General features: G+C 39.8%; 1 protein-coding gene across 2 annotated transcripts in view; it reads left to right on the top strand.

Moving 5' to 3' along the window:
- The window catches only part of anpepa (alanyl (membrane) aminopeptidase a), a 32,647-nt gene extending 8,759 nt beyond the window's left edge, over window positions 1-23,888 (top strand). The window contains exons 8-21 of one of the 2 annotated variants that reach the window (XM_079590698.1): window positions 1,145-1,288; window positions 2,654-2,719; window positions 2,829-2,894; window positions 2,993-3,168; window positions 3,259-3,335; window positions 5,031-5,164; window positions 5,253-5,308; window positions 6,722-6,869; window positions 6,944-7,035; window positions 7,127-7,237; window positions 14,624-14,791; window positions 22,186-22,326; window positions 22,432-22,513; window positions 22,637-23,888. In XM_079590698.1, the coding sequence (XP_079446824.1) occupies window positions 1,145-1,288; window positions 2,654-2,719; window positions 2,829-2,894; window positions 2,993-3,168; window positions 3,259-3,335; window positions 5,031-5,164; window positions 5,253-5,308; window positions 6,722-6,869; window positions 6,944-7,035; window positions 7,127-7,237; window positions 14,624-14,791; window positions 22,186-22,326; window positions 22,432-22,513; window positions 22,637-22,789 (1,614 nt within the window). In that variant the 3' untranslated portion in view covers window positions 22,790-23,888. Of the gene's footprint in view, window positions 1-1,144; window positions 1,289-2,653; window positions 2,720-2,828; window positions 2,895-2,992; window positions 3,169-3,258; window positions 3,336-5,030; window positions 5,165-5,252; window positions 5,309-6,721; window positions 6,870-6,943; window positions 7,036-7,126; window positions 7,238-14,623; window positions 15,578-15,660; window positions 15,712-22,185; window positions 22,327-22,431; window positions 22,514-22,636 lie in introns of those variants that run through there. The other variant, XR_013795047.1, reaches the window with a different exon arrangement.
- Window positions 23,889-23,938: the final 50 nt, after the last annotated feature.

The raw sequence follows: 23,938 nt of genomic DNA, 5'->3' as shown, positions 1-23,938 counted from the left end.
ACGGATGATGGATGGATAGGTGGATGATGGATGAATGGATGGATGGATAGGTGGATGATGGATTGATGGATGGACATGGACGGATGATGGATGGATAGGTGGATGAATGATGGATTGATGGATGGATGGATGGATGGATGGATGGATGAATGAATGGATGATAGTTGGATGGATGGTAGATGGATGGATGGACGGATGATGGATGGATAGGTGGATGATGGATGAATGGATGGATGGATGGACGGACGGATGATGGATGGATAGGTGGATGATGGATTGATGGATGAATGGATGGATGGACATGGACGGATGATGGATGGATAGGTGGATGATGGATGAATGATGGATGGATGGATAAATGAATGGATGATAGTTTGATGGATGGATGGTGGATGATGGATGGATAATGGATGATGGATGGATAGGTGAATGATGGATTGATGGATGGATGATGATGGATGGATGGATGACATCTGATGATGGATGGATAGGTGGATGATGGATGAATGATGGATGGATGGATGGATGGATAAATTAATGGATGATAGTTGGATGGATGATGGATGGATAATGGATGGATGGTGGATGATGGATGGATGATGGATTGATGGATGAATGGATGGATGCCGGACGGACGATGGATGGAGAGGTGGATGATGGATGGATGCCGGACGGACGGATGATGGATGGAGAGGTGGATGATGGATGGATGGGTGGGTGATGGTTGAATGGATGATGGATGCATAATGGATGGATGGACGGATGATGGATGGATGGATGGATGAATGAATGATGTTTGGATGGATAATGGATGAATGGAATCCACGCATCCATCCATAGTCGAAATCACTTGTTCTATGTAGTCACAGGTTGCTAGAGTATAAAATAAATAAATAAATTATTCTTGGTAAGAAAGGTAATACATTCATTTTCTTCTTGAGTTCTTGGTAAACCTGGAAATCTTTATTACTATTTTAGCAGTTTCGTTTATAGCAATTAGTGGTGCAGAAATTACATACTTACTTCACTTAAATTACACCTTTGAGAGAGCATGATGCAGAGTTGCATGTTGCAGTGCAGTGAAATGTTTAGAAGAGACACACCTTGTAACACTTAATTGATGATTAACTCTGTCCCTCACCAGAAAGACCAGATCGTTCTGTTCGACCTGCAAAGAGCATTTGCTGTGGATAGCTTGACTTCCTCTCACCCTCTCTCCCGAAAGGAGGAAGAGGTCAACACTCCATCAGAAATTAGCGAAATGTTCAGCACCATATCTTACAGTAAGGTACAAAAATCTACTGCATTATCATACAGTAAGACCTAGAAACTTAGCAATGCCTAGCATCCAATAGAACACCTAGCAACTCGACTGAAAAATGCTAAGAACATTCACAATACCATAGAAACCACCCACAATCACCTAGCTACCAGTCAGCAACATAAATAACATCTTAACGACCACATTACAATGCCCTGGCAACCATAATGAAAACCCCAACAAAAGGATAGCAATGCACACTAAGCCAAACAACCATTCAACATATCCCAGCAACCAGATAGTGACACGCTAATACCTACTCAGAACATCTTAGCAACCATCTAGCAACACCCTGGCAACCATCCACAAACCCTTGTGACCCCCATGAACTAGAAACTGGATAGAAAATAGGATAAAGGCCATTCAGAACACAGTAGAAACCGGATTTCAATGTGCTAATAATTACTCAGAGCACCTTAACGATCACCTAGTAACACCCTGGCAACCCCCCGCAACATTGTAGCAGTTTTACATCCAGTACTGATAACAACTTTGAAAAACCGCATTATCATGAGACCTAGAAATTTTGTGACGCCCTAGTAACCAACAAGAGCTGAAAAACACTAAGAACTCTCAGAATAACATAGCAACCACCCACAACACCCTTGCAACCATCAAAACCCCCCTAGCAACTGGACATCTGTTTTATATCAAGTACTGATTACAACTTACTTTGAAAAACCACATTATAATAAGACCTATAAATTTAGTGGTGCCCTAGCAACCACCAATAAAAGAAAAACACTAAGAACACTCATAATTCCATAGCTACCGCCCACAACAGCCTAGCAACCATCAAAAGCACCCTAGCAACTGGACATCTTTTTTACATCCAGTACTGTTTTACATCCAGTACTGATTACAAATTTGAAAAACCACATTATAATGATACCTAGAAATGTAGTGATGCCCTAGCAACCACCAAGAAAAGAAAAACACTAAGAACACTCAGAATACTGTAGCAACTACCCACAATACCCTAGCAACCATAAAACATCCTAGCAACTGGATATCAATGGCCTAACAACCATTCAGAACCATCTAACCACAATGACACTCAGAACATGTGCTAATATTTATTCAGAACACCTTAACGACAACCTAGCAACGTCCTGGCAACCACCCGTAACATTAGCATTGATTACAATGAAAATTTTTTTTGCTCTAATGTTGGATGATCCAAGTTGGGTTTCAGCTTCAGCACTGATAATGTGGAATTATGAAAGACCACCAAAAAGCACCATTCCTTGAGGGGCTGCAAATACAGTCATAAAGCAGTCAGAGTTTCAGTCCAGTCAGAGATAAAAGCATCACATATGTTTGTAATTACAGGGAGCTGCGGTGCTTAAAATGCTCTCAGAATTCCTGACAGAGCCTGTGTTTGCCAAGGGACTCAGTGTAAGTCTTACTGTAGAATCAAGTTTTTGAACAATTCGAAGAGTTCATGCAACTTTCACTCCATACTTCACGACCAGAGAAAAGAGTTTGTGTTGTTGCTCTCCCACAGACCTATCTGAACCAGTTTGCTTTTGGAAGCTCTGTCTATTCAGACCTCTGGGATCATCTTCAAAAGGTGGGATATTAAACTGTTTGAGATTTATACGTGGTGTAAAAAAACACTGTGAGACATGCTGAAATTCAACGTTCTGCTCATTTTCACATCTCAACCAGGCAGTGGATCAAACTCCAGGGGTGAAACTACCATATAGTGTTCATGAGATCATGAACCGCTGGATACTACAGATGGGTTTCCCAGTAGTCACCATTGACACTCGAACTGGGAACGTCAGCCAAAAGCACTTTCTCCTGGAAAAAGATGCAGTGGTGGAAAGGAAATCTGAATTTAAGTATGTTGTCAAGCATCTTCATTGCAATGTCTTATTTCTAGATCATTTGAAAGCCCTGCCTATAAGTCTAACTGTTGTGTTAAACCTCAGTTATGAATGGTTTGTGCCCATCAAATGGATGAAAAGAGACCAGGAGCAGGATCAGCTGTGGCTTCTACAGAAATCAGGTACATTAAACCTTCTAAAGTCAATGTACCTTCATCTACCTCTACCTCAAGGTCTTGCAACAGGTCTTAGATGCAGATCACTAGGTTCTTGTTGTTATGGGTTTCTGTACTCCACCGCAAGGGCCAATCTGTAGTATGCAATGAGTCAAATGTTACTCCTTATTCTACAGGGGCTGGACATGCATTGATATGTTTTTGGAAGAAAAGGGAGTGAAGCTTACAAAACTATTTTGGCTCGACATTTACAAGAAGCTTACAAGACATTTGAACAAAGTGTTCCCTGTGCAAAACTTGCAATCACAATGCCAGAATGTTTTGGGTGGTTGCCAGGGTGTTGCTAAGGTACTCTGAGCAATTGTTAACATGTTGCTCTGTAGGTGCCAGAATCTTCTGAATGGTTGTTAAAGGCTGCTCTGGGTTGTCAGACTTTCACTTGATTGCTTATAAAAGTAATAGTTTGTCCATGTCATTTTTAGTTTAGTTCAAATATTTTCCTAATGCACTATTTAGAGTAATAGGCTCTATGCACGATCGCTTCCGCGTTTTGTCTCAGCCCGCCCAGTTACATCCGGTGCTGCGTCAGAAGCCGTTTTTTTGCATTAGGTGGAGATAATGGCAAATTATCTGCATAGAGCCTATTGACCCTTTTCATGTTTCCGGGTTTGTCAGAAGCAGATGGCGTCATAGTTCGGTAAACTTCTATAGCGGTGAATGAGAGACTACATAAAATATATTTTTTGTGTTCCCATTTGCTCAAATAGCAAACGTTTCAAAAAGGAAAAAAATAACCGCTGTATTAAACCCTCACAGGAGCGTTGACAATTTTTTTGTCATTTGATGCAAAGGTAATATAATAATATAGTGTTCGAAATTTACACACATTTTTATTTTTTTAATGAAAAAAAAAAAAAAAAACTTTAAAAGGGCATTTTAAATGCTTCATCACAGTCTGTGAAAAGGTTCCATTTGAGCAAGAAGCTTTTTCTAATTAATTCAAGTTTATAATTCAGAAATATTGTTTGGCTCATTTTCATTTGAAAATACACTACTGTTCAAAAGTTTTTTTGTTTTTTAAAGAATGATGTTTTTTAAAGACAGTAATATTGTGAAATATAATTGGAATTTAAATAACATTTTATTTTATTTTAATAACATTTAAGTATTTTTATTTTAATAATATTTCAAATGTAATTTATTCCCGTAATGCAAAGCTGAAATTTCAGCATCATTACTCCAGTCTTCAGTGTCACATGATCCATCAGAAATCATTCTAATATGCTGATTTGATGCTCAAGAAACATTTATTACCGTATTATTATCAATGTTGAAACAATTGTGCCGCTTAATGTCTTTTAGGAAACAGTGATACATTTTTTCAGGATACTTTGATGAACAGAAACTTTAATAAAACAGAATTTATTTGAAATAGAAGAAATCTTTTATAACATTGTAAATATCTTTACTGTCACTTTTGATCAATGTAATGCGTCCTTGCTGAATAAAAACATTACTGACCCCTAAACGTTTGAACAGTGATGTAATAATTAATTATTACTTATTATTACTAATTATTACTAGCTACAATATGATAGATCATACAACTGTCAATTAAAATGGCTATTTAGTGTCAAATGAAATGCTATCTCCTTGCTTAAAGATACTAAATGAAATTGACCTTATTTTATCTGCTCTAAGCTATTCACAAACCCATGAAAGTCAGCAAAAGTGAATGGGTGCTGGCCAACCTCCATGTGTCAGGATACTTCAGAGTGAACTACGACCTTGGCAACTGGGAGCGACTCCTCAGCCAACTGGAGTCAAATCACCAGGTCCTGCATGAAAATTATGAGAAAGAACAGACACGAAAATGCAAAAAAAAGACATAAAAACTATCATTTATATCTTTCCTTTACATAGGTGATTCCTGTGATGAACAGAGCTCAGATTCTGGATGACGCATTTAATCTAGCACGGTGAGAGTTATTAAGTTGAACATAAATTAATGTACATTCCATGTACACTTTTGTTCAAAAGTTTGGGGTCAGTATGGTTTTTTTTTCTTCTTGCAGAAATTAATACTTTTATTCAACAAGAATGCATGAAATTAATCAAAAGTGACAGTAAAGACATTACTTCAAAGACATTATTTCAAATAAATGTTGCTCTTTTGAACCATATGCTCTGTGTATCGCAGTTTCTACAAAATATGAATCCGCACAACTGATTTTAACATTGATACTAACAAGAAATGTATTTGTAACGATATTTCACAATATTACTATTGTCTGCAACCAACAGATTGAAGCTCAAAAACATCCATCCATCCTTCGTAAACAAACTCCAAACGACTATTGTGGGTTAATAAAGGCCTTCTAAAGCAAAACGATGAGTTTGTGTAAGAATAATATTCATATTTAAAACTTTATAAAGTAAAATAACTAGTTTCCGGCCAAACGAACGGATTCCACTTAAGTGTAAAGCGCAACTTATGCGAGTAATGCGACGTATGCGTACTGCTGATTTTTACGCTCCGCCATGACGCACTACGCTACTTCTGTTCTGATGTCATACATTTCGTAAGTTGCGCATTAGGGGCAAGTAGACTGCGTATGGCCATTTGGCCGGAAGCTTTTTACTTTGTTATATGAATATGAATATTTTTCTTACACAAACTCATCGGTTTGCTTCAGAAGGCCTTTATTAACCCACAGGAGTCGTTTGGAGTTTGTTTACGAAGGATGGATGCACGTTTTTGAGCTTCAATCTGTTGGTTGCAATCCACCGCCATTATAAAGCTCGGAAGAGCAAGGGTATTTTTTTTATATAACTCCGATTGTATTCGTCTGAAAGAAGAAAGACATTTACACCTAGGAATAGGATGGCTTGAGGGAGTAAATCATGGGCTAATTTTCATTTTAAAGTGAACTTCCTTTAAGGCCTTTAAGCACATGTGTAAAAAAGTATCATGTTTCATTTATTAAACCTGTAACCAGCTAGATCAGTGATGGAAAAGACCACTAACAGGCAATATACAGGCAATTTACTAAGGTACTAATTTACTAATCTTTCTAACAGTTATAGCGCCATCAAGTGGTTAATCGCCGCAATTTTTGTTCACTTTACCAAAGATTTAGCTACACATAAGTTTGGGGAAAATGTTTAATTCCGTTCAAGAGTCATAGCATTTTAGTGAAAGTTGTCCAGCCATGTTTGACCAGCGACATGCACTTGAACCCCTAATTAATACAATTGATACACATATTTATAGTTTTGTCCAGTAATCACAAACAATTGTAAAAGTCATTAAAATTCACCAGTCAAAAAGTGTGGGAAATGTGACTGCATGTATTCCTTGTAAAACTGTCATGTTTTGTTCATTTTTCCAGAGCATCCATTATAAACATAACACTCGCTTTGAGGACAACTAAATATCTCATTAATGAGCGGGAGTACATTCCCTGGGAGGCAGCGATTCGGAGTCTGAACTATTTTTTCCAGTTGTTCGGCCGCAATGAAGTTTATGGTGCCTTGCAGGTTGGTTAAACCTCGTCTTTGTTATCAAAGTAAAACAGATAGATTACACAAACTGCTGTGTGTATTTCTTTCAGGCTTATCTCAAGAAACAAGTCAAACCTTTGTTTGAACATTTTGGCACTATCAGCTCAAACTGGACAACAGTTCCCTCTGGCCACAATGATCAGTAAGAACAAATATTTTATGTCACACACTTCCCAGACCCTATTAGAATAATATTAAGTTATGTTTAATAATGTGCCATTTTTTATTCTCAGGTTTACACAGATCATTGCACTCTCACTAGCCTGCAGTACCGGCGTGGAGGGATGCAGAGAAGTAACCAAGAGCTGGTTCAAAAGATGGATGCAGAATCATCATGTCAATGCGTAAGTGCAAACCACAGGGGAAGTTGAGCAATTTCCTATGTGGAGCAATATAGAAATGATCTACTTTGCCAGTTCTTCAGAATGGTGGATCGTGTGTGTGTGTGTTTTACAAGTTTCTAGTGCTTGTTTGATCATCATCATTTTATTATATCTATTGAGGGACGTTTAAGCAATTATTTTATTGCTTAATCTTTTTTTTCCCCCTTGTTTTGTGATTCTGAGAGTCTCTCCTCATTCAGAAGTTGCTTAATAGTTGTTGTGGAAATTTATCAATATTCAAACCTGGATGAAGGAGACAAAGTCGATTCTCAAAAGATTAAACAAAGTATTTTATTTCTTGCAAGAAATAGGCGTTCAACATACAGACAGTGTCTAAGTATGAGAAGGCCCATGGCATTCTCACGCAGAGAGCATCTGACATGAGAAGGCGAAGGCTAGTCCCTTTCGCCCAGGTTATATACCCTCAACACATCCTGAGTGGGTTGCATCTTGTCATAAAGATTTGTCTCTCGTTTACCTTAAAAGGAAACGTCTGTATACGTCCGTGTTCAAGATCTCGTCTAATCATAAATTCTATCTGAACAGAACAATGCTCTGTCTGCACAAAAACCCCAGCTCTCAGTCACTGCTCTTTCTTTTCACACCTATTGCCTATCTTTAGTTCGAACAAAACACACACACACACATGTTGTTCATACTTGGAATACAAAAGGTCACTTGAAGAACACAAAGTCTTTTTGCTACTTAGTTCTTCTTAGAACATATTGTTCCTGCAAGCTTATTCTAACTTATGCATCTCTAAATGTTTGGTTACTTATTTTATTATTGTGCTTCAGCTTATATGATTATATTCCTTTAAATGCTTATGAGTAAATGAAAGTTCAACGTTAATACAAGTTGTACCCATACAAAAGCAAAAGAAACACATCTAAATGTAAAATTTCCATAACAATCCCCCATATGTTCATTCAAAGAACATACACACAATTTTACATTTACTCTTCCATAATCATAGTAATTCACAACAGGTAAATTTTTTCATGGTTACTTAATTTCCTAGTCAAACTCATGTTCGCTCTTGTTCTCATAATCCTCATCATCATCAGCCACTGACACATTAACTTCACCTCTGGTGCTCTACTTATCACTGTTGTGCATTCCCCTGGACTCATTCTCACCATTGTGGCAGTCACTGCCTTAGCAGTGATTCTAGAAATACAATTCATTAAACATGGAATCATTAAAAGAAAAATCAAAATGAAAATCAAACATCCGATTGGCATAATCGTACTTATTAACAATTTCGTCCACCCCTGCAGGCCCAAGAACCAATTATCTAGTGAAGATTACATTTCATCTGGAGTGGCTATGGCCATTTTCATGTGTTCTATTATGTCTGATACATTTTGATAGACGCCAGTCAAATTAAAACAACAAGAGGTTCCTAACATTTTGCATATTTTCCAATAATATGTTATACATTTGTTATTATTCATGATTATCGTGGTTTTACAGTGTGCTGTACCAGCCATTATTGCCCCTTGTTGGGTCCCTAATTTACATAGACATACGTCGCCTAATTGCGGTTTCACTGCCCATACATTGTCAAAGTCTCTAGTGCTGTGTTCTGATGGGTTCTGACTTTTGACTTTCTTTGAAGATATTGATTTGATTTCTATAGAATTTTCACATTCAGTAATTTCTACATAGTACATGGAATTAACCCTATTAATTCTCCTAAATTTTCAGTGATTTCTTCTAATTCCAAAAACTCTGGCATCACTCTAATATTCTAATTTAATCACCCTGAAGTGAGACATACCCCGCCTTGGTCAATAGACCCTCTCTGATAGCATCCTGATTACCTCCGTACACATATTGCCCTTGACATGGATCCTTACAAAAATACATGGTCTTACCCCATTTTCCCTTTGTCATTTTCACCTCTATATGCTATCATCTCGTGCTAGGCTTACAGCCACACCAATTAAGAGGATAAGATTTAGTGACCTATTGCCACACATTACAACCTTGTCAGGCGAGAAAATGTTCTTGTTTGAACGATATCAGTCCCGTTTCTCGATGTATTTTTTGGTCTCAGGGCAGGTCTAGTTGATATGATCAGACAGGTTATTTCAATGCCCACGCCGTTAAAGTTCCACAAAGTCCTTGATACAGTCCTGACCACTCCTGAAATTGCACAATCGTCTCTTACTATTGATTCGTCTGCTCTCCAGTGACGGTGGTTTTCACATTGGTAACCTACGGTATGACACGTCTCTGGTTAGTCTGATCTCTGTTTGGCACTCGTTAGCTTTGAGTGGGATTCTTCTTCCGTTGCAGCTAGCCGCATGAGCTGATGCTTCTCGACTTTCACCGCATTTTGAGTTGTCAGCAAAACCTGGAATGGTCCCTGTCACCTTTTCGCCTTCCAATGCTTTCGTCTCAGATCCTTTATCAACACGAACTCTCCTCGGAAGCTGTGCAGGGCCGTCTCAGCTGGCTCTGCAACTGCTGCCTGGACCTGTTTTGAGATATCACAGAACACCTTATCCAGCTCAACACAATATTGCAACATGTCATGCTCACAAATAGTGGTGTCAGGCAATGTTCGAGGATTTCGTGCTTCCCAGCCCCTCTTTCTCATTCTCATGTAAGTTAGCTCCTCCCCATTCCGGATGTACCCAGGAATGCTTCAACTGCTGAAATTGCACTGTTTACAAAATGTGAACCATTGCCACTTAATAATTTTTCAGGATTTGAAATTCCCATGGTGGGATAATTTCTTGTAGGAATAGTTTTGCCATTCCTTTTTTAATCTGCCTTTGTTGTTGGCATGGCTTCTACCCATTCTGAAAACATGTCGACTGCCACTACGCAGTATCTCTTTTTGTCAGATTGTAATAATTCAATATAATCGAGCATTACATTTGAGAATGGTCTCTGCGGCCTGGGATGGCCCCCTGTCTCATTGCCTGACCCCTGCCCACATTGTTAATACCACAAATCAAAACATCTGCTGCAAAAATCTGCTGCCACTGTGGAAAAAACTTTGGTAAATCAGTTATTTTGCATAATAGTAAACATCCTCCCTTTTGAGACATGGTCCAATCCATGCATCAAACTTGCATATACCTGAAAGAAAATGAGAAGGTAAACATGGTTTATTATTATTAGCTGGGGCCCCATTGTCCATTTTCATATTCACGGCCTGCCTTGTAAATCTCTCTTTATCATAGGCAGAAGCGTGTTGTTTCATCGCTTCTGTCACCTAGTTCCTCATTCAGCCGTATTGCTATGGTTATCTGAACAGGAAATCGAGCTGCAGCCTTCGCTGCTAAACTCTGACACCCTGTTTTCCTTAGAAACGTCATCACTACCCGAAGTATGAGCCTGGCACTTACAAACTGCCACTTCCTTTTTAGTGGATACTGCATTTTCCTTTGGTCTATAGTCGGATTTGGTCTTTATTTGAATCGGCTCACAATCTGCAATCAGACATCATTTTTATCGGTAGCCCATAAACATTTTGGAAACTCTCTCCAACCCGTCTGTTATGACAGGGAGTTGTGTTAAACTCAGTCTGTTTAGTTTCACTTCCTCATCCAACACTGTGACTGCTCTCAAACTCTCAGTCTTTCATGACATGGCTGTTTAAATCAAACGGTATTTTCACTTTGGCAGATCATTCTTTTTTTTTTTATCTATTATGACCCAGTCGGTCAGTTCATGGCACCTGGCCATGAAGGGACCCGCGTCACGCCATTCAGCCTTCACTGGTTTGGCCAGCGATATGAGGCTAGTGCATTTTCCATGTCATAAAACACTGTCTGTTTGTCAGTCAATTTCACATTCAAAACACATCATTGGTCAGTTCAATACACATAGTCAGTCGTCACAATTTCTATGTCAACATTAAATCATCGCTGTGCATATTCATCATCATGATCAGTGCTTACATGAGAAGTGCAATGTAAATCTGAGTCTCTCATAGATTCAGAAGATGGCAACACTCTGTCATGAGCCGCTTTGTGGTCAGACATGTGTCAGAAATTTGCCATTCATATACAAACAGAGAAAAATCCTCTGTGCTTTCAGTTTCATGCGTCATTCTCATGTCAGCTGATAAGCCCTGATCACTACAATGAACAGAAACACCCAACTTACAAAGTAAATCCCTTCGCATTAAATTCACTGGACATAACTTAGTAATTAAAAAACAATGCTTAATTTTTATTTTATTTTCCCCCTTCAATTGAACACTCAAGGGTTTTCGAATATTGTTCTATGACCACATGACCAGTTGCACTTCTGGAAGAAGTCGTCTTCCCAGATAGTGGAACTGGTTTTTCAAACTTTGTCGCTTTAATTGCCAAATTGGAAGCTCCAGTGTCAAGCAGAAATAGTAAAGATACGTCATTAACAGTCATTTCTATCAAGGGTAAAGAAATATGAGTCTTATAGAAAACCCTAGCAAGCAAGTCTTCATTGCATAGAGCAGAAATCAGAAAATAAAGGTAAATTATACTCATCAGTTGGAGAGACAGGAACCCCGTCGCTCACCCCTCCTCCTCCTTTCAATCCGCCTGATTCCCGCCTTTGCCGTGTGGGCATTCATCACGCCAATGTCCTTTTCGTCCACAATTAAAACATTTGTCATAGGGCTCTTTGCGTTGTTGTTGAAATGGTTGACTGTTTCGTCCTTTTCCCCGACCACGTCCTCTCCTCTTCCTCTGCCATTGCCTCTCTGGTTCATTTGGTGATGGATGGAGTTGTTGTTGCCCATATACACACCTTGCATTGTCACCAGGGCCCACATGAGGTCTTTGTCTTGCTTGGCTGCGTTGATTTTCCGCTGCACTTTCATGATGTCTTGCGTGTTGTCTCATTTCTACTGTGGAGGCAAATTGCCATCCGACACAGCTCTTTTGAATTGCTTTTGAACTATCACTGTCCAATCCATCCAAGAACAAAGTCTTTACTCTCATTTTCTGGAGGGCTGCAGAGTGGTGGCATGGTTCTTTGTGTGGTGCGTTAGGAACTGCTTGACCCCGTCCTTCTGCGGCGGCTGGAATCTGGTTAGGATTGCGAGGAGTTGGAAGATGAGCCGGATGCGTCCTGTCCTCCTCTCTTATTCTCACAAAAAAACAAAAACAAAACAAAACAAAAATCGCCATAATAGGGAGAAGAAGAAACAATGTCAGATCCGTCATTTTCAAGATTGCTATGTGTCTTGTCTTTCTTCTTGACAACGTGAGTCGACCAATTTGCTTTAGTCTTAGTCAAATGTGACACACTTAAACCCCCATTAACCCATATTGCATTTTGCATGAACCTTTCGAGAAATCAACATGTTCTTCATCTTTCCTTTTTGAATTTTCATTACCCATTTTTACTTTTACAATTTTGTTTGTTCAATTTCCCTATAATACTTAATTTTGTTTTGTTAATTTATATTTGCGTATTTTTATTTATTCTTTTATTACTTTATATTTATCTATCAATTTTCCTCGCGCAGCCACCCACGCTCTCCTCTACGTATTAACTTTTCCCTGGCGCAGCCACCCCACGCCCTGCCTTCATCCGTCGATGCAGGTCTTTCCAAATTGCCTTTATTCGTCAATATAGGTCTTTCCCAGACCAGTGCTTCTGTCTGGTGTTTGAGAAATTATTTCCAGGCCTATTCTCAAAACTGGCTCTTTAGGGAAATTTTAATACGTTTTGTGGTCTTATCCCGGACCTGTTTGGGAACTTGCTATCAGGTCTATCCCAAACGTGACTCTTTAGGAAAAAATATTCAATACGCAAATATCAATCAACAAAATTTGTCTTATTTGTTACATAAGAAATTTCCTCTCACCGTCTTGTGAGTCTCACTGTCTGTGAGTTCTTTAATTGCGTCCCCCTAGGTCGTCGTGAGGAGTTGAACAATTCTCTTTCCTTAAACTTGAGGATTTCGAGCCGTAGAGTGTTCTCTCGGGATGGCCAGTCAACTGTTCCCCTCACGACGATCATCGGTTTTGCAATCCCATCCTCGTCGCCATTTGTTGTGGAAATTTATCAATATTCAAACCTGGATGAAGGAGACAAAGTCGATTCTCAAAAGATTAAACAAAGTATTTTATTTCTTGCAAGAAATAGGCGTTCAACATACAGACAGTGTCTAAGTATGAGAAGGCCCATGGCATTCTCACGCAGAGAGCATCTGACATGAGAAGGCGAAGGCTAGTCCCTTTCGCCCAGGTTATATACCCTCAACACATCCTGAGTGGGTTGCATCTTGTCATAAAGATTTGTCTCTCGTTTACCTTAAAAGGAAACGTCTGTATACGTCCGTGTTCAAGATCTCGTCTAATCATAAATTCTATCTGAACAGAACAATGCTCTGTCTGCACAAAAACCCCAGCTCTCAGTCACTGCTCTTTCTTTTCACACCTATTGCCTATCTTTAGTTCGAACAAAACACACACACACACATGTTGTTCATACTTGGAATACAAAAGGTCACTTGAAGAACACAAAGTCTTTTTGCTACTTAGTTCTTCTTAGAACATATTGTTCCTGCAAGCTTATTCTAACTTATGCATCTCTAAATGTTTGGTTACTTATTTTATTATTGTGCTTCAGCTTATATGATTATATTCCTTTAAATGCTTATGAGTAAATGAAAGTTCAACGTTAATACAAGTTGTACCCATACAAAAGCAAAAGAAACACATCTAAATGTAAAATTTCCATAACATAGTGCCCTCTACTTTATAACAGTAGAAACACAGAAAGCAGAAAAATTATGTCAATGGCGGAGAAAGAGTTAAAAATTAAAAATATAGACTGCTGTTCAAAAGTTTGGGGTTAGTTCAATTTTTTTTTCAGAAATGTAAGTCCCCCTGTGGTAAAAATCAAGTTTTTAATGTTGTTTATATGTCTGTGTGGTGTTTTTAATATGCTTTAAGACAAACCATGTGCAAATTCATGTCAACACCATTGCTTAGTATTTTCTCTTTAAAACTGCAGTGATCTAAAGACAGTCTCAAACACACAGTTTGAAATCGCTGGTGTTTCTTACGTCACAAACTACCTTGTAACCAATAACGGGTGTGTGATCTATACTATAATGTTATGATGAACTACATGCCTTTCTCCACTGACGTTCTGAGTTGTTCAAAGCGTTTTTGATGATTGTTAGAAGGCAGACTGAAATGGCGAATGGGAACATGGTTGGTTTGTGTAACATTAGCAACACATTATTAGCTGTTTGATAACATAGTCAATCAAAAGGCTAATCGTATTAATTACTTTTACCTATGCTCTAAGACAACCAATTCATAAGTCAACTATTACTGAGTAACTATTACTAATCAACTATTACTTTCTCATACCTTTCAGGATTCATCCTAACCTGAGGTCCTCGGTGTACTGTGACGCCATCGCTGCGGGCGGTGCAGAAGAGTGGAACTTTGGCTGGCAGATGTTCCAGAAGGCCACCGTTGCAGCTGAAGCTGTCAAACTGAGAGCGGCTCTGGCCTGCACCAAAGTGCCCTGGTTACTGAACAGGTAGCTATGGGAAAGCACAAGGCTCAAAGACAAATAAGGATGCCTGAAATTATGAAAAGGGAAAAAAATTTTTTTTTTAAATGCTTATCCAAAATTCTTAGAAATTTCTGAATGACAAATACATTGAACACTGCAACATTCAGTAAAACAAGTTTTGATGTGACTTTTAAGGACAAATGTTTAGATAATCCTATTTTTATATCACTGTACATCATTACCGTTTTATATTTTTCTTATAAGATTACAACAAAATGTGTTTACACATCGATGTCTTTGATTTAGCAGTCAAATATTTTTCACATGTAATGACCCGATCAATATCAGCCGATATTAGTCATTATCAGTCACTTATTTTGTTTTATTTCTAAAATATGTGGATTATTGTATTTTGTTGGGTTGATAAAGTGTTTAATGCATATGCAATAAGATTTATAATTTAATTATCTATGCGCTGTTCAGATGTGCTCTGGTAATTTAACAGTTAAGTTGTGTTTTCTTCTAAATGTTTTAAGGATGGTTCATCACATAGAGAAAGCTCACTAATCAATCTGTTAATTTTAGAGATTTAGTGATTAGAGTATCCTGTTGAACTATGTGAAATCCCGCGAGAGAAGAGAACGAAGACGGGATGTGAAAAAAAAGAAAAGACGGAGCACGCGGGCTAGTCTGCTATTAACACAGAGTTTGTGGGCTTAACACTTTAAGTTGGACTATAATTTGTTTTATCAGAAACCGTGCTCTCTGCATAGGAGTTTGTGACTGAGGCATAGGCGTAATTTGCGGGTTGTCCCCACCACTTTTTACCAGGGTCGATATTGTCCCCACCACTTTTTACCAGGGTCGATATTGTCCCCACCACTTTTTACCAGGGTCGATATTGTCCCCACCACTTTTTAAAACATCTCGTGGCATGAATATACCAATACAAAAAAATAAAACATCTCAAGTTAACAAGCAGAACATTAATTTCGTTCGTTTGTTAAATAAGAGACGATCTAGCGCTGAAATGTGTGTTTTTTTTTTAAAATCAAGTGATCAAAGTGCTCGTTAATGCCGCTGCGATCAGTGGCGCCGCGGATACAGTTTTCTCCTGTGGCTTCACTCAGACGCGCGCTTCAATCTGGGTGCTGGTGTGATGAGAAGGTCGTGCTCGGCCAGATTCGGCTCGAAGTCGTTCATCTTCGGATGCGGAGCCGCGCGCGCTGTTACAAAATCTGCCGTGCACACCGCCAGGCGAAATGGGCCTTTGCGCACCCAACGCGCGCGACCGCCCACACCGCAATGACGTCATTTTTGCCGCGCGCACCTTCGCGCTCGTGCAGACGCGTCAAGTATAAACAAGGCTTCAGGGAAAGTGTAAGTCCACAGGAGATGTGTGTTTTTGGACTGTGACGCTAGTTTAGACCTGTTAGCCTCTCTGGCTAAATTAGCTCGTGGTTTTGCGGTACAGTGACACGGTCGTGGAAGTGACCGGAGACACATTGTTTGCCTGCTGGACGAGAGGAGACGATATCGAGAAGAGATTCGCTGGCTGACAGATGTTTTCTTCATTGGGGACTGTTTGGCTGTCGGTGCTGGACGGATGAAGCTGTTTAACCCTCGTTGTGCCGCTTGCAAACGGAGTTCGCCTGACAAGAGAGAGAGTTACAGACTCGGTAGGATCTGAGCCTTTCACTACACGCCAGGAGGTATTGTTGTTTTTTTTCACTCTATGAGCTCCAACATTCAGCGCGCCAACAAACTAATGCAGGCCTGCTAAAAAAGCAAAACAAATGTTGATGAGATTGAAGCTTGGTGTAAACGGAAGACACTAGCTCGTGAGAATGCAGCAGTGTTAAGTGGTTTTGATGCCAATGTCACAGATGATGTTCTGCTTCAAGCTTTGAGTCTTGTTAAAGCTTTTGGAATTGCTAAAATAGTTGATCGCTGTCTAGATGTGGCTTCCAAAACCCAGTTTGTGTTGATTCAGTCATCCACTGATCTTACTAAGCAGACTATACCTGACTGTGTTGGGCTCCCGGGAAAGGCTGGTCCTTGGCCTGTTCATGTGCTACCTGCTCTTGCGGAAGGCGAAGGTTTTGAAGCCTTGAAGCTGTTGTCCTTTTTGAGGCATGAAGGAAAGAATATTACTGATGTTAAAGGCTTGCTTAACCCTTCGTCTCTTGACATGAACGCTGCCCTGATCAATGCCATAAGTTCCCTGGGGAACAAATGTAACACTGCACCTACTGATACCCAAAGTAACAGGAAGCTCTGCATGTTTTCTGGTGTGAGACCCACCCCCAGTGGGAAAGAAGAATATGACGCTTCGGCAGAGCAGACTATGCATTTATTGGAGGAATGGCAATGCAGTGACAATGTGAAAAAACAGAGGGTAGTGGAAAGTCTTAAAGGTTCAGCTGTGGACATAGTGAGGTTTCTAAGAGCACAGAACCCTTCTGCTACTTCATATGAATATATGCAAGCTCTGGAGACAGCTTTTGGAACAACTGAAACTCCATCTGATCTTCTTATTAGATTCCGACACACACTTCAATGTGAAGGTGAGAAGCTGTCCGCCCATTTGATGAGGCTAGATAAAATGTTACACTGTGTGTTCAGGAAAGGAGGAGTGCAGCTGTTGGAAATGAATCGACTTCGAATCGAGCAGATTGTGAGAGGTGCCTTGCCACAAAGACATGATTGCCCTTCGCATTCGCATGACACATAAGACTTATTGAAAGAGGTCAGAGAGGAAGAGGACATGCTTCAAAGTAGAAATGATGTCAAAAGCCCAGTGACGTCAATGGCTGTTACTACTGTCCCCGGGACCACTCCTGAAACTAAAGTTGGTCCTGAAGGGGAACAACTCAGAAGAGACATTACTGTTATGAAAGCAGAAAAGATTAGCCTTAAAGCTGCTACAGTAACATCTCCGGCAGATACCCAAGGTCCACAATTTGAAATCCCTGCCAAGGTTAGACACAGGAGGAGTGAAACCCTGCAAAGAGCTGGCACTGAGGAAGATAGACCAGGGATCTTTTGCTATAGATGTGGGGAGATGGAAATTTCAAAAGGGAATGTGATGGTGAAGAAAATCTCAATAGGGTCAACAAGCGCCTCATCAAACTGACAAAGAAGTCGGGAAACTACCGCGGGAACCAGTAAAGGAACGGCCTGGCTTCACTGTAGTGAAAACACGTTCCACCAAGTGAATTAAACCAGATGAGAAAGTGGAGGACACTATACCTGAGGGCTTAGTAGGGCCGAGTTCTGCTGTACCAGTACAGATTGAAGGTATCTATGCTAAATCTATACTCGATACTGGTTCTCAAGTGACTTTGCAGTACAGATCCTTCTACGGCAGATACTTGACACACCTGCCATTGACACCAATCAGTGCCTTGCAGATATGGGGCCTCAGTCCTGCTGATTACCCATATGATGGCTATTTGTCACTTAAGCTGGAGTTTTTGGAAGCTGACGTTGGAGTGACTGAGATTATTGATATCCTTGTGTTGGTGTGTCCTGACCCAGTTGTGAGAGGTGAAGCGTTCATACTCGTTGGCACAAACACACCGACAGTGAGACGACTACTGAAGAGCTGTAGAGAGAGAGCAGGAGAGAATTTCGTCAGTAGCATGCACATTCATCCCACTTTCAAAAGGGCTTTTGAACAGCTGTTAGACTGCCTATCTGATGATGATGACAACCACAAGAGGGGAACTGTATGGTTCACACAAAGTAAACCTGTCACTGTGCGCCCTGGAGGGGTAGCTCGAGTGACCGGTGTGCCAAAGTTTCAAGGGATTCCAAGTGCTCAAGCCATTCTGGTGGACTCACCTGACGAACCCGGCGATGATCCAAGGTTTCCAGGAGAGTTTTTGGTCAGACTGGAGTTGCAGGTACCCACCGTTGTAATGTCTAAGAAAATCACTGTGCTGGTCAGGAATGTATCGAAGAAAGAAATTACATTGACTCGAGGAATGCCGGTTGCCCACCTGTTTCCAGTAGATGTGGTGTTCTCGTCTACTGCAAGCCAAAAGCCTAACACTGAGTCAGCAGGAAAATTGACCCCGTCCTCCTTTAACTTTGGAGGTTCACCAGTCCCTGAGGAGTGGAAGGAGAGTGGTGGGAAAAATTATGAAACGACATGAGGTTTTCTCTACCCATGAGTTTGATGTTGGTTGCTGTAAAAGTGCACATCACACTATCAAAACCACTGAGGACAAACCTTTTCGAGAGAGGTCTCGCCGACTGGCGCCTGCTGATCTAGAGGCATTGAGACAACATCTGTCACAGCTTAAAGAGGCTGGGATCATTACCGAATCAAGAAGTCCTTATGCCTCACCTATAGTGGTGAGAAAGAAGACAGGTAAAATAAGCATGTGTGTGGACTTTAGGACCCTAAATCGACGTACTGTTCCAGATCAGTACACAGTACCAAGGATCGAAGATGCACTGGCCTGTCTCAACGGAAGAAAGTGGTTTAGTGTGTTAGACTTCCGGAGTGGATATTACCAGGTGCCTATGAGTGACTCCGATAAAGAGAAGACAGCCTTCATCTGCCCAGTGGGTTTCTACCAATTTGAAAGGATGCCACAAGGAGTGTCAGGGACTCCAGAAACCTTTCAGCGGATCATGAAACAAACTGTTGGGGATATGAACTTGCTTGAAGTCTTAGTCTATCTGGATGATCTCATCGTGTTTGGAGCAACACTCGAAAAGCATGAGGAAAGGTTGTTAAAGGTGCTGGACCGCTTGAAGGATGAGGGTCTCAAGTTGTCGCTGAATAAATGCCAGTTTTGTGAACCATCAGTGATTTACGTGGGGCACATTATATCTCAAGACGGAGTGTATACCGATTCAGAGAAGACTGAAGCAGTAACCACATGGCCCAGACCAGTGATGCGCGGGTCAATGTATAAACAACCCGCACCCGACCGACGTTTTCAACTAACCCGCCCGCAACTCGGACCGCAAAAAAAAAGAAAGAAAATATTGTACCCGACCCGCGTTTTTTTTAAAGTAGCTAGTAAATGCTCATTTTAGTCATTGGGCCATAGACGGAGGAACTAGGGGTGCGCATTTTTCTGAATGCTGTATGATATCGCCTAGTTTTTGTAATAAAGGCTTGATTTAGGCTATTCATTTATTTCGTTTCATTTTCTTAACAATTAAGATGCTGCATGTGTTTATCCAGTCTAATCGAAGTGTGCGTCTCTCCCCTGACTTTCCCAACAAAAACCCCGCCCCCTCTCAGCAAATAGCTACATAAAACTGACATTACTGAGCTATATGCGTTTAAAAGTAGCCTATTAAAATGGCACAGTGGCATTGCTCAGTTCAACGTGTGTTTTTGGACTGTGACGCGAGTTTAGACCCGTTAGCCTCTCTGTCTATATTAGCTTGTGGTTTTGCGGTACAGTGACACGGTCATGGAAGTGACCGGAGACACATTGTTTGCCTGCTGGACGAGAGGAGACGATATCGAGAAGAGATCCGCTGGCTGACACAGATGTTTTCTTCATTGGGGACTGTTTGGCTGTCGGTGCTGGACGGATGAAGCTGTTTAACCCTCGTTGTGCCGCTTGCAAACGGAGTTCGCCTGACAAGAGAGAGAGTTACAGACGCGGTAGGATCTGAGCCTTTCACTACACGCCAGGAGGTATTGTTGTTTTTTTCAGTCTATGAGCTCCAACATTAAGCGCGCCAACAAACTAATGCAGGCCTGCTAAAAAAACAAAACAAACAAAAGAGTGCACTCAGGTTATCACAGACCATTGACTTTATTACCCGGTTTTTTTTTTTTTCTTCAAATTGAGTTTTTTATTTTTCAGGTTTGTTGTTCAAATGTTATGTGGTTTTCGCATAATACAAAAGGAGAAAACTGAGCTATGGCGTTCTTGTTGTTTTTTTCCATCACATGCCATGTATTTATGTAGCTCAGTGTTTTCTGTGGTAATATCCTATATGTTTTAAATCCAAGATTATTCCTTTAGGTAGCAGCTACTCCTTGAGAGAGAGAGAGATAGTGAGAATCATAGTGTTCCTAGACAGGTTTGTCATACAATGGGATGTCTCTTTCACCATTTTACCAAGCATTAGGATTAAGAGGGTTTATTACTTTATATGTTGCTGTATAACGTACTTGCCTCATCACGAGCCTAGGGTGAAAAGGGTTACACACATATTGCTGAATATTCATATGCTTATTATGCAGTATGCTTTTTTTAGGTGTTACGACAAAACGGAAATAAAACATTATGGAGCAACGTTTTTTTGAGGATTTCAGCCTTTTAATTACACTTTCTAAGTGACAATTACTCTCAGGACAATTAAAGCACCCAGACTTTTTTTTTTTTTTTTTTTACTCTCTGGATTTCCAACTTAAACTGTCATAAATTTTTAAGTCTTTGGAGCACAGACTATAGTCTCTTTTTAAAGACGACACTTGGCAGATTATTGCTGAAGTTAAAAAAAAAGTAAAAAAAACTGACCTCAAAGCTACATTGTGTTGGATTTTCTCCCATCTTGCGGTGAAATTGTATATGACTACTAACTGAATATTACTTTCTAGTAGCCCCTCCCATTCCGAGGGCGTTTTAACTACGGTGGCCGTATTATTTCAAATCTGCCGGCAGTCGGAAGTAATCTCCCCCTCGCATTCGTCGCAGTGCCACTGAGTGTAAAAACGTGAAAAGCGATGCTTGAATTTCCAGGTATGTCCCTCTTTGGCTAATGTATTTTCAAGATGGAGGCGCAACATGGCTTCTGCCATTCGAGTAGCTCACTCATATGTATTAGTTGGTAGAAGTAATTATACATTAATGAGCACATATAATTTTGAAAGAACAAAGTGTTTTTTGCTAAGAATCAACTTAAAAAATGACACAGTGTAGCTTTAAAGTTATAGAATTTTACGTTTATTGTTATGAAAAATGCAAAAAAATGGAGCGCAAGCAAAAACATTTTCAGAACCATTTAACCTTTCTGAATCATGCTCATGATGTGTGTGTGTGTGTGTGTGTGTGTGTGTGTGTGTGTGTGTTTGTGTGTGTGCGTGGCGTGCGTGTGTTCACAGAGCAAGTGCCAAAACCTTTACCAAGTTTCCTGCCATTCTGATAATGTACAAAACTAGAGAGAGAGAAAAAAGTAACATTTTTCGGTCAAAAATTACCAAAGAGCACCAGAGGGTTAAGCCCCAGAAAACAAATATCAAAATTAACTTTAATTCAAAAATCAATGAAGGTTCATTACAGAAATGGTGCTCAAGTCAGTGCCTGCATATGAATTGCATTTTTTTAAATGTATTTTCGAACACAAGGACAGTTTGTGTACATACATGGTAATACTGTTGAAAATGCAAAGTATAATGTGTAATTATAATGTAAATTGTTTCATGTTTTATTGAGGTACCTGGAATATACAATGAATCCAGAAAAGATACGCAAGCAGGATGCCGCCTCCACCATTGGGTACATTTCCAATAATATTATTGGCCAACCTTTGGCATGGGACTTTATCCGGGCAAACTATTTCTATTTCTTCAAAGTGTAAGTGTGGCAAATACAATAACACACAAACACGCTCACTTACACACAGATTGAGCAAAAGAAAAAAATATTTGTGAAAGTATACATGTTGGTTTTATTCAACAGGTACGGCACTGGATCATTCACGTTCTCCAGATTAATTGGTGATATTACCAATAGTTTCTGCACACCATTTGAACTCAGTCAGGTATGTGAACTTTGACCTTATAACCACATGGCAAAAATCTATTGCATGCACTGTGAGAGGATTATAAAACATTGATAAAAACTGACCTGACGTAAGTGTTAAAGCCTTGCTGTCTTTGTTCAGTTGAAACAGTTCAAGAAGGACAACGCTGAGACCGGATTCGGCTCGGGGACTCAAGCACTGCAGCAGGCCATCGAGAAGACAACAGCCAAGATTAAGTGGCTGGCAGAAAACAAGGAACCAGTGCTGCAGTGGCTCACCTCAGAATCAGAGTAAACTTCACATCTATAGATGCCATGAGATCAGAGTCAGTTCAAGTGTTCAACTGGATGCACTAAAATTCAGAAATGATCATTCTGTCTTCATTTACTCACCCTCATGTCGTTCAAACCTGTATGACTTTCTTTAATCTGAAAGGGGCATTTTTTTATATCCTGGGTGTTCCTCTTTGTATAATAAAGGTGAATGGGAACGATCGCTGCAGTCAAGCTCCAAAAATGTTCATTAAAAGCACCAATAAAATATTATGAAGTCATAAGGTAGCTTGGTGTGAGCAACAGCTGATATTTAAGTTGCTATTTACTCAAAATTTCACAAATTTGGGGTTGGTAAGATTTTTTACTTGTTTTTTCTAATCTATCAAGGTTTCCACATATAGGTTTCAATATTGATAACAATAATAAGAAATGTTTCTTGAGCACCAAATCATCATATTATAATGATTTCTAAAGGATCATGTGACACCGAAGAGTGGAGTAGTGATGCTGAAAAATCAGCTTTGACATCACAGGGATAAAGTACATTTTCAAAATATATTAAAACAGAAAAAAAAAGTTATTTTAAATTGCATTAATATTTTCTTCTGTTTTAGTGTTTACGTTCACTAAAAATCGTACCACCCACTGCTGAACAGTAGTGTATATGTTAGAATAATTGTTTTTTTCTGTGAACTATTCCTGTTTATATAAGATCTTATCACATGTGTGTGTGTGTATGTGTGTGTGTGTGTGTGTGTGTGTGTGTGTGTGTGTGTGCGTGCGTGCGTGCGCGTGCATGCGTGTGTGCGCGTGCGTGCGTGTGTGTGTTCATGTAAACCCTACGTTATGAGGACAATATTTGAAATCCTAGCTATATCTAGGCCCCAGAAAACTTGTTCATTTGATATGAGTAAGTAGCATCCTAGCAAACACCCATAACACCCCAGCATCTGTACAGTCAACCACACACAACATCAATTGTTTATGGGCAACTGTCACTCGTATTTTGTAATTAAAATGTAAAATTATTTGTATCTTTGTATTGCTATCTTGCTATTATTGACTGGAATATTCATTTATGCTGACATGAAACAGTGCAGACGTGCTACTGTTCAAAATTTTGTTTTTGTTTTATGGGGTTGGGATTAGCACTTTTATTCAGCAAAGC

The sequence above is a fragment of the Phoxinus phoxinus genome (assembly GCF_949152265.1).
Source record: "Phoxinus phoxinus genome assembly, chromosome: 2".
Classification (NCBI taxonomy): domain Eukaryota; kingdom Metazoa; phylum Chordata; class Actinopteri; order Cypriniformes; family Leuciscidae; genus Phoxinus; species Phoxinus phoxinus.
The sequence above is the reverse complement of the archived record's forward strand: the minus strand, read 5'-3'. Positions and strand labels throughout refer to the sequence as shown.